This window comes from Garra rufa, chromosome 14 (assembly GCF_049309525.1).
Source record: "Garra rufa chromosome 14, GarRuf1.0, whole genome shotgun sequence".
NCBI lineage: Eukaryota > Metazoa > Chordata > Actinopteri > Cypriniformes > Cyprinidae > Garra > Garra rufa.
This window is the reverse complement of record NC_133374.1, coordinates 34,485,381-34,501,176: the sequence shown is the minus strand read 5'-3', so window position 1 is coordinate 34,501,176 and position 15,796 is coordinate 34,485,381. Positions and strand designations below refer to the sequence as shown.

Here is a 15,796-nt window from a genome sequence, read left to right as displayed (position 1 = left end):
CTGCTTTGCTGTACTCATAATCAAATAAATGCAGGCTTGGTGAGCAGAAGAGAATTCTTTAAAAAAAATCTTACTGTTCAAATACTTTTGACTGGTAGAGTATATTTAAAAAATCAATACAGAAAATTTCTTTATTTAACAATAGTACATTGTGCCACATTTTTACAGACTTTTCTTAGCTGTTCACACATGTGATGTATCTAACTGCAAAAATACACTTGAGTCAGAGCGTCAGTATTGAGCAACAGCTTTACTTTTTCTGCATCGCCAAAAAACTGCACCAGAACAATCCCAACATACATCAGTACTCCGAGCTACGGAGTCCCCGTTGTTTCAAATACAAAAATGCAAACATCAATATATCACATTACCCCCCTTTTTAAAACAAAGTACATTCACTGTTCCCTTAATGAAAAACTGCACATGCAACAACATTACTGTCAAAACTAACAGCAGCTGTTAAATTTTTCTTTGTATTAATACAACAACAACGAAGGAAATAAATCTAGTATAATATGAGACCATAGCAATTTTATACTTGGGTGCATTTGCACGGTTGTAATTTCCAAGTATTATGGGTCATAGCGTTTTGGTGGATTTCTAATTCTAGATGAGCGACGTAGACTCTGTGCCATGCTTGTATCTCCTAAACTGTCCTCTTGAGGAGTCTCAGAAATGGCCTGTTTCTCCTTTTCTGATGCACAGGGTTTAATGGGAATCTCCATCCCAGAGCAGTCCATCTGTTCAACAGGATCATCCACTACAACCCGCGGTCTCAACTGATCACCATGTCTCCTGAAAGTGACATCTGTGTCTTGTCCCTGAATGTTGTAAGACACTGGACCTGTTTGCTTTACTATCACTCCAGGAACCCATTTGTTCCCTTTTCTGGTGGTATTACGGAGGTACACCACATCCTTCTCAGAGAATGATCTCTCCACAGACCTTTTGTCATGATGGAACTTTTGCAGGTACTGTTTCCTGCGAACAGCAACAGTGACATCTGGGTGAACAAAGTCCAGCCGAGTGCGCACATGTCTGTTAAGAAAAAGATCGGCTGGTGATTGGCCTGTAGTGCAGTTCGGAGTAGTGCGATACTGCATTAGGAAAAGAGAGGTCTTATCCTCCAAGTCCATTGTCAAGTGTGCAAGTTTCTTTATTCCCCCTTTAAATGTCTGCACATACCTTTCTGCAAGGCCATTGGTAGCTGGATGACCTGGGGCGCTCGTTGAATGAAGAATGCCATTTTGCTGCATGAAGTTTTTAAACTCTTTAGACGTGAATTGCGTTCCATTGTCTGTGACGACGTGTTCCGGAAGTCCGTTTGCTGCAAACAGCCTTCTCAGCCTTGCAATGATGGATTGTGAAGTAAGGTTAGGCATTCTAAATACCTCCAGCCACTTTGAATATGCATCCACAATTATCATAAATGTGTGTCCCAGGAAAGGACCAGCAAAGTCTATGTGTAGTCTCTTCCAGCTCTGACCAGGAAATTCCCAAGGGTGTAAAGGAACCTGACGTGGTGCTTTTTGTTCCATCTGACATGGCTCACAGGCTCTACTAACCTGCTCCAGTTCTGCATCCATTTTAGGCCACCACACATATTTGCGGGCAAGCGCCTTCATCTTTACCATCCCTTGATGGCCGACATGCAGTTCTTTCAGCACCATTTTTCTCAGTTTTTCGGGAATTATGACTCTGGTGCCCCAAAGTACACATCCTCTCTCTGCCGACAGTTCCAACCTACGCAAGTGGTAGGCCTTCAGATTTTCATCCACATCCATTGGCCAACCTTCCATGACATATTTAAGCACCTTGGATAACACCTTGTCTCTGCGTGTTACACGAGACACCTGTTCCGCATTCAAGGGAGCTTGTTCGAAGTGCTCCGCTATTAGTGCATGAATATGCTCTGATAGGGCAGCCGTGCCCCCATCAGTCGTGTCAGGTAGGGGAACACGTGAAAGGCCATCTGCATTACTGTTTTTCTCTGAGGGACAGTACTCAATGTGGTAGTCATAAGCAGACAGGATGATCGCCCATCTTTGAATTCTGGCCGCTGCCATGGTGGGTAGACTTTTGTGCTCTCCGAACAAGGTCAACAAAGGTTTATGGTCAGTTACCATCTTGAATTTCCTTCCCCAAAGGTACTGGTGAAATTTTTTTACTCCGAAGATGAGCGCCAACCCCTCTTTTTCAATTTGCGAATACTTTTTTTCAGCAGGTGCCAGTGTTCGCGAGGCGTAAGCAATGGGACGTTCTTCTCCGGTGGGCATGGTGTGTTGCAAAACAGCGCCGATCCCATAGGCAGAAGAATCACAAGCTAAGGTAAGTGGTAGACTAGGATCGTAGTGTACTAGAACCTTTTCGTTTGTCAGCAAGTCTTTACATTTTTCAAAGGCTCTTTGCTCGGACTGCTTCCATTCCCATGGAACGTTATCTCTCAGCAGTCTGTAGAGGGGAGCAGCCATGGTACTCTGGTTGGGCAAAAAACGGCCATAGTAATTGACCAACCCCAAAAAAGCTTTCAGCTACTTCACGCAGGTGGGTACTGGTGCATCCTTGACTGCAGCAACTTTGCTTGGAGATGGATGAAGGCCCTGGCTGTTTAGCACAAATCCTAGATACTCAATTTGGTTTTTCCCAAATTCACATTTTGACTTTTTTACTCTTAAAGGTTGTATCAGCGATTTCTAGCCTAAAACATAAAGTGTCAATTTCAGCTGACCTTTCTTCACGATCCGCTCGCTGCCTGCCCCATAAATTGTCTGTGAAAAAACTGCGTCTCTCTGGTCAGCCTAGGGTCCGAGATATGCCAAAAAAACAATCGGCACTACCAACCTTTCCACAGATAAACAAACAGTGTTCCAACCAATCAGCATCAGGGGTTTGGTGTTGTGGACTTTCGCTCCGCCTCTCTCACATCCCTGCACCAGTAGGTTTTCACAGACAATTTATGGGGCAGGCAGCGAGCGGATCGTGATGAAAGCTCAGCTGAATTTGACACTAGGGATGGGCGATATGGCTGAAAACTATATCACGATATCAGTGTTTCATATCGGTCGATATCGATAATTATTGATATTTTTATGACCCATTTAAAATAAGGACCAGGAGAAAAATATATTACACTCAAGCATTTTTATTTTAAACTTAACCTGGCTCTGATCATAATCCCCTCAGTTATTAAGACAGAAATGTCAACAACCATGGAAAACTCAAATAATTAAAATGTAAACATAAGTCTAAAGTCACAATATACACTTAATTATCTCTTAATCCTCAATTCAAACCCCATTCATTGTTGATGAAGTGAATGGTTTAGCTAATGTATGGCCCAGAAGCAGGGGCGCCGCTCGCAATTTTGGGCCCTATGATAAAATATGAGGTTGGGCCCCCCCACCACACAAAAGTAGATCTCTGGGGGCCCCTAAATGGCGTGGGCCCTTAGAATTGTCCTAACTTTCCCCCCCTTAGCGGCGCCCCTGCCCAGAAGTATGGCTTGACCACAGGTCAGAGGTTGTTGCAAAGTACTTGGCTGATTATATTTATTTCTGCACAGATTGCTGGTTGCCAGTAGCCAACATTACTTCTTTCCCGGTACTTTAGCCTATACTTTGTGTAATAACAAAAATATTTATTTAAGTGAAAAAATAAGTCCAAAACTTTCAACATTTTGAACAATAGGGCCTTACAATCTTTTTTTTTTTTTTTCAGAAATTCTTGTTTTAATTTTTCTGATAATCAAATGAAAGCAAAATCACAGATTTATTTTTTTAAATAAAAATAAACGGAGCTTTACTGTTAAAATTAATACATAGAAGAAAAATTATATTCAGTTAAAAAAAGGTTTAATAATAATAGTATTTTTCAACAATTAAGTGGTGACTCTTTATTTTATTTTTTATCATATAAATTGTTTTATGTAAATTATTTAAATGTGAACATATAAACACCTACATTATACTGTACAGTAATAGAAGACTAATATTGTTCTGTTACATGTTAAACCGTACTTTTATTTTGACAGGTTGCCGTGAAGTTTCAGTGTGTAGTACAGTATGAATGATGCTAGTTTCACTAATGGAACGGTAAAATTGACAAAAAGTGACACTCACAGCAGCTTTGGAGATGTATTTATTGGAGTTTGTCTGTTCATGTGAGATGCAAAGGCCAAAAATTAGCGGGAGCGTCACGTGTGCAGTATGCGTGTAGTGAAAATAAAACAAGTCTCCTCTATTCATATAAAGAGGCAAACGGGACATGCAGGATTCTTATTGAAACGGTCTTTTTGCATTTCAGTTTTCACAGACACTAGTCCATATCGCGATCTGAATTAATTAACAGACCAACTTTTGATTTATTGTTCCAAAAATCGACGAATAGGCTATATGTCGAACGTCACCTGACCAACCCCGGAAAACAGGTCTCATTGCTTCCGCTTGTCGGAGAACGTGTTAATAGCCGTAATAAATAATGGCGATATCGACGGACTTTTAAGGTAATCAGTTAAACAAGCCAGCTGTTTATTGTGGACGTTTCATTCGATATTTATATATAAATGTTAGTGAAAAGAATAAAAATTTAAAACTTTTATATATCAATCCACATATGTGATGGACATTGGTTATGATCATTTTTAGTGTCTACTTTGAATGAATCTTGAGTAAATCATGTTCATATTTAAAGAGGGATATGCAAAACGCGTGAACCGGAAGCAACGAGACCTGTTTAGCAGAAAACGGAAGCCTGTTGGGCATAACCCCTATTGCGCGGCATTCCGCCCTATAGTAAAGTCCGTTTTTATGAATGGAGTCCGCGATCCCGTCTGTGAGTAGACATTGTAAAAGCGCGATAATGTAGAGACAGAAATCAAATGCCGTCGTGTAAATAAGATAAATAACATAAGGCTATTTAGTTTGTTTAATACAACAACATGGACCCGTTCTGTAGGAAAGATAACCTTAACTTCTATGGTGATCTGGCGCTATGAACTGAACGTTAAAGGGGGGCTGGGCGGGCCGACGAAGAATACAAAATATCGAACGTTTTATCGAACACATTTTTTATTGATATCGATCTCTTGTCTATCGCGATATATGGGTCATTCCAGAATTGGAGGACATTTCATGTCCCACCTATGAAATTTCAAATAATCTATGTATAATATAAAAAAAAAAAATAGTCACTGTGTAAAAAACACTTGTCCTGAAACTAAATACGCATATAGACTTGAAGATTTTTCTTCTCCTAAACATTAATAATAATTTAAAAAAGTCTCTAGTACCCACTTAAATGCCATTTTTCTCTTGTCCCACCTTCTAGATGACCAAATTGAATGTTAAATATAACTGTTAAAATACATTTTAAATATCCTTTTTTTGTATGATTTTGTTTATATATTCCTCTTTTAATTTTTAAAGCATTTTTTTTAATTGATATAAATATTTTAAATAATTGAAATGTTGCAAAAAAGTTATGTCCCCAACATCGTGCAACCCTGTTACCAAAATATTTAGACTGGCAGAAGAAGAAGAAAAAAACAGCGATTGACATGATACACAGTGAATTACATCACTAAGCAGTTTGCCACCATAATGGGTAGAACAAAGGTATATTCTCTCTTCGATTTTTAATGTTATTATACAATTTTTACCCTTGATTGAATGTGTCACTCTATAAAATGCAACCCTGTTACACTTATTATCAGAATAAGACAAATTAATTCGAAGGTTTTCTTCTTCTTTTTTACATAAGTAAGTTTGTCCTAAATATGACAGTTAGAGCTAGCTAAACTGCTAGTTTCTATTCATGAGAAAAAGCAAACATTAGCATTAATTTGCAACCCTGTTACTTGCAACCCTGTTACCATAATTAGAGTAACAGGGTTGAATCTCCTTCTGTCCACTCATAAGGGACGATCTATTATCAATAGTTCATGTGACCGGTCTTCATTTAACTCTGCGTGGTGTTTGTAGATGAACGAGACCGGGCAACAGAAATGACTCGGGACAGATTTTTATTTTGTATGAATAAAAATAAAGTTCAGAACAAGCTAGAGTCTGTGGCCTTCTCTCATGACTCATCTTTATAATATATTTAAGTTTCTCATATAATCGAATCGTGTTTATTCAACAGATTTCATAAAAAAAAGCATTTTACATTAAGATCAAAACATTATTGACCTGATCTTTAATCAAAAGTAATCTATCTATCAATCCCTGTAGCTTTTTGCAACCCTGTTACTTAAATTTCAACCCTGTTACCGTATCATTTTTATTAAAATAATAATAAATGATCTTTTTTAGCTCACAGGGGCTTGAGCTATTGTCCTTACTGTTGTTTGAAGGATTATATGCATCATGCATTTTAGCAAATACTTGAAAATATATGTTGAAATCAGTCAAATTAAACATGTCAAAAGTTAAAATAAGTGTTATAAAAGTATTATAAAAAGTGTGCCTTTGATACCTGAGCTGGACGAATCAAATTATTTAATGGTATATTGCCTGTTTTTATGAAATACATAATAAAAAATTGTAAAATAAAGGGCCAATTTTTCAAAATTATGGATGCCTAAATGTCCTCCAATTCTGGAATGACCCATATATCGTTATCGTTTTATCGCCCAGCCCTATTTGACACTTTATGTTTCAGGCTAGAAATCGCTGATACAACCTTTAAGCCGTTCTCCTGGAGTCTTTGCAGCACCGCCTGTAGTCTCTGCAGATGTTCCTGCTCGGTTCTTCCAGTGACCAGAAGGTCATCAAGGTAAACAATAACATCAAGATCTCTCATGAGATTCTCCATAATTCTTTGAAAAATAGAGGGCGCTGAACTGACACCGAAAGGAAGTCTATTATAGACAAATAATCCTCGGTGCGTGTTGATGGTTAGCAACTCTTTGGACTCATCTTCGAGAAGGACCTGCTGATACGCAGAAGCCAGGTCAATCTTGGAAAACACGGTACCTCCACTCAGTGTAGCCATCAACTCCTCAATCCGTGGTAGTGGATAGATTTCTGTAGTGGCTGCTTGATTCACAGTTAATTTGTAGTCTCCACACAATCTTAGAGTGTTGTCTTTTTTTTACCACTGGCACAATGGGTGTGGCCCATTCACTGTGTTTCACAGGCGTGATTATACCAGCCTTCTCCAACCGGTCCAATTCTGCATCAACTTGAGCTTTCATTGAAAAAGGCAGTGGACGAGATTTACAGAAACATGGAGGAATTTCAGGATTAACCCGTATCCTTGCCTTAAGCCCACGGAGTGTGCCCAATTCCTCTTTGAACACCTCAGAGCATGACTCCAGCACTTCTTCAATGCACGTGGCCTGCCGCACCTGACTGACATGTTTGATTTTCTTCCAATTCAATGTGAGTTTTTGCAGCCAATTCCTGCCACACAACGAAGGCCCTTCCCCTTTAACCACAATTAAGGGTAGTAATTCACTTTGGCCATCATAGCTCACTTTTGCTTCAAACTGTCCTAACACAGGCATAAGCTCTCCTGTATAAGTTTTCAGCTTGACTCTTGCGACCTCCAGTGGCTCAGTTAAGAATTCCGCTTTAAATTGTTTCTCAGATATGATACTCACGGCCGCGCCAGTATCAATTTCCATCATAATTTTCTTGCCATTTACATTAAACGTCTCTGTGAACGACTTTTTGCTGTTTTCCTCACCCAGTAGTGAAAACATGGGCAATTCAGCTTCCTCTGCCTCCACATACTTAGTATTCTTCTCTGCATAAGATTTCCTTTTTCCAACTTCCATCTTTCCTCTGCACGCTCTTTTTATATGGCCAATTTTTCCGCAGTTATGACACTTTGCATCTTTGAAATGACATACCTGAGCGCTGTGATTTTTGCCTTGACATCTATAGCACTTCTTCCCTCGTTGACTGTAAGGTCGCACTTCCACTTTATGTACAACACCCGAGTGCGAGTCATGCCCTCTTAACTGCTGCGTGTCCTTCTCAGCCGTCTCCATGCTCAATGCGATCTCCAACGCTCGCGCAAACGTCAGATTAGATTCTGACAACAGCCGTCGCTGGTAGGCTTCGTTGCGGATTCCACTCACGAATCGGTCGCGCAATGCTTTGTCCAGCGTTGCCCCGAACTCACAACTCACAGCACACTGTTTCAACTCCGCTGCATATTCAGTGACTGTCTCATCAGCTCTTTGATTGCAATGATTAAAACGGAATCTGCCTCTCCTGGCTTATATCGTTCGCCACAAAGAACTGTTCCAGCCGTTCAATGTAGGCCGACCAAGATTCTGCTTTCGGAGCAAATTCACCTATACTTCCAATGAGCGCCATAATCCGAGCATAAGTTGATCCTCGTCGCCAAATTTTACTGTGATGTATCTAACTGCAAAAATACACTTGAGTCAGAGCGTCAGTATTGAGCAACAGCTTTACTTTTTCTGCATCGCCAAAAAACTGCACCAGAACAATCCCAACATACATCAGTACTCCGAGCTACAGAGTCCCCGTTATTTCAAATACAAAAATGCAAACATCAATATATAACAACACAGAATGTGTCTTTTCATCTAAAAACGTGAGATGCAGTGATTAGGAATAATTTCAAACAAACGTGATGCATTAACTTTTTTGAAGTTTTTCATTTCTATTTTCACCAGTCAAGTTACTTGTGGCTTTAAGAAATTAAGCCTGAATTTTCTATAAATCTTCTTTAGAAATGTATTGTGGGAAGAACTGTAAAAACAAAGAATAAAAATAAAACCCAAAAAAGATATAATAATAAATAAAGCAGAAATGCTGCCAGTTGTGTAAACCCTGAAATTTGCTAATATAATGAAGTAGTTTCAATTCACTGACCTGTTGTGTTCGCATTGACTCCAGTTCTCTCTCCAGGCGAGTACGCAGACGTCGTTCCAGCTGCTCACGTTTCTCACATGCGATCTGGAGTTGCACTAGTGCCTGCTGCAACCGCTCCACCCGCTCCACATACTTCTGCTTCTTGCTTAACTACAACACACAGACAGATAGAAGGTAGATGTACTTGAGAAGACTGACATTGTTTAACATGTGTTTTATATACGCCATAATCTAAATCATTACCATATTTTAATAATATTTTTTTGTAAAATAATACATTTTTGTCAAAGTCCAAGTCCAGGATGTCTTATTATTTGCATAGCACTTTTCACAAGACACACAAATACGATGCAGGAGAGAACTAGTGTCACTGTTGTACAAAAAAAATGATTAACACACTGTTCAATGTCACATTTCATAAGATGTTTTTTTATTTTTATTTTTGTTAATTAACATTAACAGCATAGAAAGCAGCAGGTATATTGTCACTTTAAGACAATGCACAGATAAAATAAACCGAAACACATCCAAGTCTCGAAATGTCCCGTTCACACACACCATCTTACAAGATCAGTTTAAATGCTGTCTAAATGAATGTGCAATGGAAGTCAAGTCCATATTCTTTTCATTTGTTAAGTTGTGATGTGTATTGTACACAGTTTTCTACGGTGGCCGAGAAGTGCAAAACACAACAACAAATTGCAACACAAAAAACTAATCTGAAAACCAAATAACAAATCCAGAATCAAAATTACAAATTAGAAAACGCAATATCAAATCTAAAAACAAAACGGCAAACCATAAAACACAATAACAACTCCGGAAACAAAATAGCAAGTCGGAAATCACAATGACAAATCAGTCAGAACGGAGAAGGTAGGTATTTTGTGTGACCGGCGTAGTCGCTGCTGATTGGACAGAACTCCTGTCAATCAATACATACAGGAAGTACAGTTCTAGAGGAGATGTAGAAATGCAGCAGAGAAGTGTATATTGTATTATAGACCTTTTTCCTGAGTAAACGATGAGCGTCGCCATTACGAATTATAACGTCAGATTGAATGTTTTTCTGTTCCGATTTCCATAGGAACCCATCTGTTTTTAATGTAGCTAACATCCGCTGCTTCGTGTCATCTACACACTCATTAAAGTGAGGCACTGACAAATGACGGTCATTGCGATATTGCCAAGTGATGGAGCTATGGAGCCATGAGCTTTTTAAAAACATTTTAATAGGTTTAAAGGTGCCATAGAATGCATTGAGAGAATATTTAAAATTGTTCTCTGATATCTACATAGAAGGTATATGGCATAGGAAAGGGCAAAAAATCTCCAGAAATGGTTTTACAGGTCCATTTACAACCCTAGGATTTGCCCCTAGAATAAAAGGCTCTGTTTTTGCCTTATTTGGAAGCTTCATGAATATTAATGAGCTCTGCTCTGATTGGCTGTTTCACAGAGCTCAATAGCTCGCACATGGATAAAAATATATATTTAATTAGGAGCTCTAGCCGCTTTTAATATGCGGTTTGTTGAATCCAGCGTTGCCAGACGTACGATAATTATCGTATTTGTACCATAATTTTGACCTCTGTATGATGTACGATCAATAATGAAAAAAATTCCATAATGTACGATAGTTTTAGAATTTTGTGACACCTAAAATTATGTTTGTTGTAATCATACAACTTCTATGCTCATTGATCTACGTAGCTATGTGGATCCTACGTCTGCCGTGCCATCATGATTGTGATTAACGTGCTATTACGTATACGTTAGTCCTCTTGGCCAATCATAGTGATCCGTGGAGAATGACTCACAAACGCAAGTTGACGTTCCCTTCCCGCGCTCAAGTAATGCTCCTGGCCTCCTGCAGCAGCGCTTACTGTAGGTTATAGTGATACTCCACGCTAAAGTCAATTGTTTAGCAATACGGCAGATAAAATGAGTGCTGACGCTGAAAAGGAAGGTGAAGGCAGGGGAAAGGCGAAGAGGAAAGCAGAGTCTACAGAGCAGCCTAAAAGTAAGCACCGACAGCAGTCATACAGAACTGAGTGGGAAAAAGACCCCAGTTTTGCAGGATGGTTTAGACCTGTTTCAGGCACTGACACCAAAGCCTTCTGCCGGTGTTGTAACGTGCAGATAGTGGCCGAGATCACTGTTTTAAAGAATCACGAAAAGTCAAAGAAACACCAAGACAAAAAGAAAAATCTAGCCCCAGCTCAAAGGTCCATAGCCCATATGCTACAGAAAACGTTGGAGAATGAACAGCTAGATACAGCGGTGAAAAATGCGGAGATAAAGCTAACAGGGTTCATGGCAGAGCACAACATAGCATTAAGGACATCGGACCATTTGGTCGAGGTCTTAAAAGATACATTCCAAGATTCGAAAACAGTTCAGCACATGAGCCTTGGCCACACAAAGACAACTGCTATAACCATACCTGTCATTGGCGAATGTTACTTTGAGAGTCTAACCGAAATCCTGTAAAGGAAAAAATTCATCATTTTGATTGACGAGTCAACAGACATCGGAAATGTAAAAACGCTTTGTATCGTTGTTCGTTTTTTTGATATAGAATATTTTTCACTCTCTTAACGACGAGTCTCTTCGCCTGTTCTACTATTTTCTAGAGTGGGTGCTACCTAAATTCACAGACCTTAATCAATATTTTCAAAGTGAAAAGGTGGTGATAGCATCATTGAAGACCAAGTTCTGTGAAACATACACAGATCTCCTTCTCACATTCATGGACAGAGACTATGTTCTGCAAACTCCACTGAATCAAATCAACGTAAATGACGGCTCAAAGCTCAGACCACTAAACATGCTGTACTTGGGTGTAAAAGTGATGCAGCATGTCCAGCAGTCTAAGATTCCAGCAGCCACCCTAACAGATTTTCATATGCGCTGTCGGAATTTTCTCCGAGTTGCCTGCGGAGAAATAAAAAAACGGTTTGACTTTGATGATGCCCTCTTGACCCAGATCGTGTGCCTCTCCCCTGCCACTGCGACTGATGCCAAGGCACGAGCAGAGCATCCATCTTTGCTTCCCCTAATGCAAGAAGTACCACGGTTGATTGACATGACAGACGGAGACCATCTCCAAGCCATTGATGACCAGTGGAGGCAATTGCCACTCGTGGAATTAAGTGACGCTATAAAGACAATGGATGTAGATGAATTCTGGCACCATATATCTACTTTGCAGGATTTCGAGGGAGTACCCATATTTAGCGAATTGGGAAAGTTTGCTCTTGATGTTCTCGTGTTTCCCCATTCAAATGCATCATGTGAACATGTTTTTTCCAAAGTCAACCTCATCAAAACAAAGCCACGAAATCGGCTCATTACAGACACTCTAAATGGGCTCATACACACCTCAGAGTGTGTTAAGAATGCGGGAGGATGCCCTGCTTTTAAGCCAACAAGCACTATGTTGCGGTCCATGACGGCATCAAATATGTATCGCAAAAGGACCCCCTCAACATCTGGCGTCACGCAGGCTTCCGATGACAGCGACTCAGAGGTGGAGTTTGAACCTTCACACTAAGGTACGGCTATTTATTTATTTATTTATTTATTGTGGTTAATTGCAGGTCGTGTCAATATTGTTGGTCTAGATAAATAGCTGTATTCTGTATGTTTGACTCGTGTACGATAATTTTCTTCAAAATACGATAGTTTTGTGCTTCTGGTACGATAGTTGAACATTTCCAATCTGGCAACACTGGTTGAATCTGCCGTTTTGAATCGCGGACAGTTTAGTCTGATTACTGTGATGCATGTGCTCTATGTAAAGTTACAATGCAGAGACACAAGTACTTACCACACAAGTTAAGCTGCTCGTCAGTGATACTCGGGATCTGTAAATCATTCGCCATCATCAGGCAGCTATATCTCCATCATTCACCATCATCAGCGCAGGCATCTCTGTTTATGTGGTAAGTGAAATCCTATGTATTGCAATGTAACAGGCTAGCGCTAGCATTAAGCTAACTGTGTCCCTTCTGTGGCTGGCCTTGTTTAAATGATGTGCTGACGTTACCGATGATTGGGCGATGCAAATGTTGGAGGCGTAACTATTAACGATCTCAGCTGTAACACCGACTGTTTCGTAACAGTCTGTCAGAGTTCTACCACAGCAAGATCCACCAACCACGCCCCCTGAAGACACAGACACACGTTCACTGTCACCTGATTACTAATTACTCACCTGGATCCAATCAGCTCCCCTATATATACCCGGACAGATTCATTCCTCGTTGTCTGATCTACCGATCACACCCCTGCATGCTCTTCCCGTGGACTCTATGGTTTCCCGGTTCCATTGTTGGAATTACTTACCTGAACGCTGGACATCTCAGATAAGAACTCTTACCTCAATACCTGCTTCAATATACTTACCAAACCTGTTAATAAACTTACCTTTTATCTTATACATTCACCTCCGTCTCTGCCTCCCTCTGTGCTGTGACAGAAGATCAGACCAACAACATAATGGACAACGAGGAAACACCTGCACCAGATCAACTCACCGAACTCATCAAAGCCTTCAAAGCGGCGCTAACACCATCTCCCGCGCCGCCATCTGCCTCAGGAAGTCCCATGGCTTTACCAAACACATATTCGGGTGAAGTGGCTGAGTGTAGCAGTTTCCTACTGCAAGTCCAACTATTCATCAAGATGCAACCACAGCAATTTTCTACGGATGAATCGAAGGTAGCGTTTCTCATTTCCCTACTCACCGGAAAAGCTCTACAATGGATGAAGTCAATATGGCAAGCTAACACTCCTTTAATTCAGTCGTTTGAGCAATTCACCTGTCATTTCTCTGAGGTTTTCAGTTCAAACACAGATATACTCACCGTTTCTGATCAGCTCTTCCGACTGCAACAAGGTTCTTCTTCCATCCACGAGTACACCCTTCATTTCCGGACGCTGGCGGCGGCTAGTGGCTGGAATGAGACATCGCTGCTGGGTGCCTATCGTCACGGTCTCCACCCGGATATTCGCGCCGCTATGGCCATCTATGACGACAACATCGGGTTGGAGACCTTTCTACAGCGAGCTACGAGGGTATCCCAGCGCCTAGCTGCCTGCCAGCCACCTGAAACCGCTCCTCAGTCCGCTATGGTGGCAGCTTGCTCTCCAGTACCAGAACCCATGCAAATCGATTCAACACGTCTCTCATGGTCAGAACGTCAACACCGCATCAAGGAAAGACTCTGCTTATAATGTGGACAACCTGGTCATCTTCTACGAACCTGTCCTGTTAAACCCCCACGTCCGGTGGTGAGTACTATTCAATCAGACATTGAAACTGCTCACCTGACTCTTATACCTGTGACACAGCGTACTGCTGAACAAGATCTTTGTGTTTCTGCTCTCCTTGACTCAGGCTCATCGGGAAACTTCATCTCACAAGAATGCATAGATCTCTTACGCTTGTCACGTCACCGCCATAGCCCTGCACTTTCTGTCATGACCATCCAAGGAAAACCACTCGGACGTGGGCGGATCCGGTATTCTTCACCATACATCACTCTGCAAGTTGGTTTATTTCATCAGGAACAAATCAAGTTTCTGGTACTGGAGAACTCCACGGTTGACATCATTCTAGGATGTCCTTGGCTCCATCGTCATCATCCAGAACTCCGCTGGGATCCATGTGATATCATCGGGTGGAGTAAACATTGCCTGAAGAACTGTTTTACCCGTTTACCCTCTCCAGCTTCTGCTCCACTGACCGTCGCATCAACCAAGATTGAAAGTCCTGAGACTGACAGCAATGTGGAGATCCCAGCGGAGTATGAGGATTACGAGGACGTCTTCAGCAAGCAAGCTGCCACCCAACTTCCTCCTCACCGGCCATGGGACTGTTCCATCGACCTGCTACCTGGGGCTCAATTACCTAAAGGACGCGTCTACCCTTTGTCCAACCCGGAGCGCCAGGCGATGGAGGAGTACATCCAGGAAGCTTTGAAGCAAGGATTCATTCGATCATCCACCTCACCAGCTGCCTCAAGCTTCTTCTTCGTGGGTAAGAAGGATGGAGGTCTCCGTCCCTGCATTGATTACCGTCAACTTAATGCCAACATCCTCCAACAACCATACCCTCTTCCACTCGTTCCTGCCACCCTCGAGGAACTCCGTGGGGCTCACATCTTCTCCAAGCTGGACCTGCGGAGTGCTTATAACCTCGTTCGTATTCGTGCGGGAGACGAGTGGAAAACAGCATTCATAACACCTGCTGGCCACTACGAATACCTGGTTATGCCCTACGGTTTGTCCATCAGTCCCTCTGTCTTCCAAACGTTTATGAACGAGGTGTTCCGGGAATTTCTACATAAGTTTGTGGCCGTCTATATTGACGACATTCTGATTTATTCCCGGAACCAGGCCGAACATCGCCAGCACGTCCGTCAGGTCCTTCAAGTCTTGCGCCAACATCAGCTGTACCTCAAGCTTGAGAAGTGTGAGTTCCACCAGACTAAGATTCAGTTCCTGGGTTATAACATCAGCCCCGAGGGTGTGCAAATGAACCTGGAAAAGGTGCAGTCCATCCTGAAATGGCCCAAACCCAGTACAGTCAAGGAACTTCAACGCTTCCTGGGGTTTTCCAACTTCTACCGCCGATTCATAAAGGATTACAGTCTCATCACTGCACCCCTGACCTCCCTCCTACGTGGTCGACCCAAACATCTGGTCTGGACCACCTCTGCCCACGAAGCATTCCAGCAACTTAAGAAGATTTTCAGCACTGCTCCTCTCCTACACCATCCTAACCCCGATCTCCCGTTCGTAGTTGAGGTAGATGCATCCACCATCGGCGTCGGAGCAGTGCTGTCGCAAGCAGCTGGTGAGTCCACTCTCCTCCATCCCTGTGCCTACTATTCCAAGAAACTGTCTCCGGCGGACCAAAATTACGATGTAGGCAATCG

At 41.6% G+C, this 15,796-nt stretch overlaps 1 protein-coding gene across 2 annotated transcripts in view; it reads right to left on the bottom strand.

Moving 5' to 3' along the window:
* amotl1 (angiomotin like 1) overlaps positions 1–15,796 on the bottom strand; it is an 83,817-nt gene that overhangs the window by 31,673 nt on the left and 36,348 nt on the right. For both annotated transcript variants that reach the window (XM_073818098.1, XM_073818099.1), the window contains exon 7: positions 8,850–8,999. In XM_073818098.1, coding sequence (XP_073674199.1) covers positions 8,850–8,999 — 150 coding nt within the window. The remainder of the gene's footprint in view (positions 1–8,849; positions 9,000–15,796) is intronic.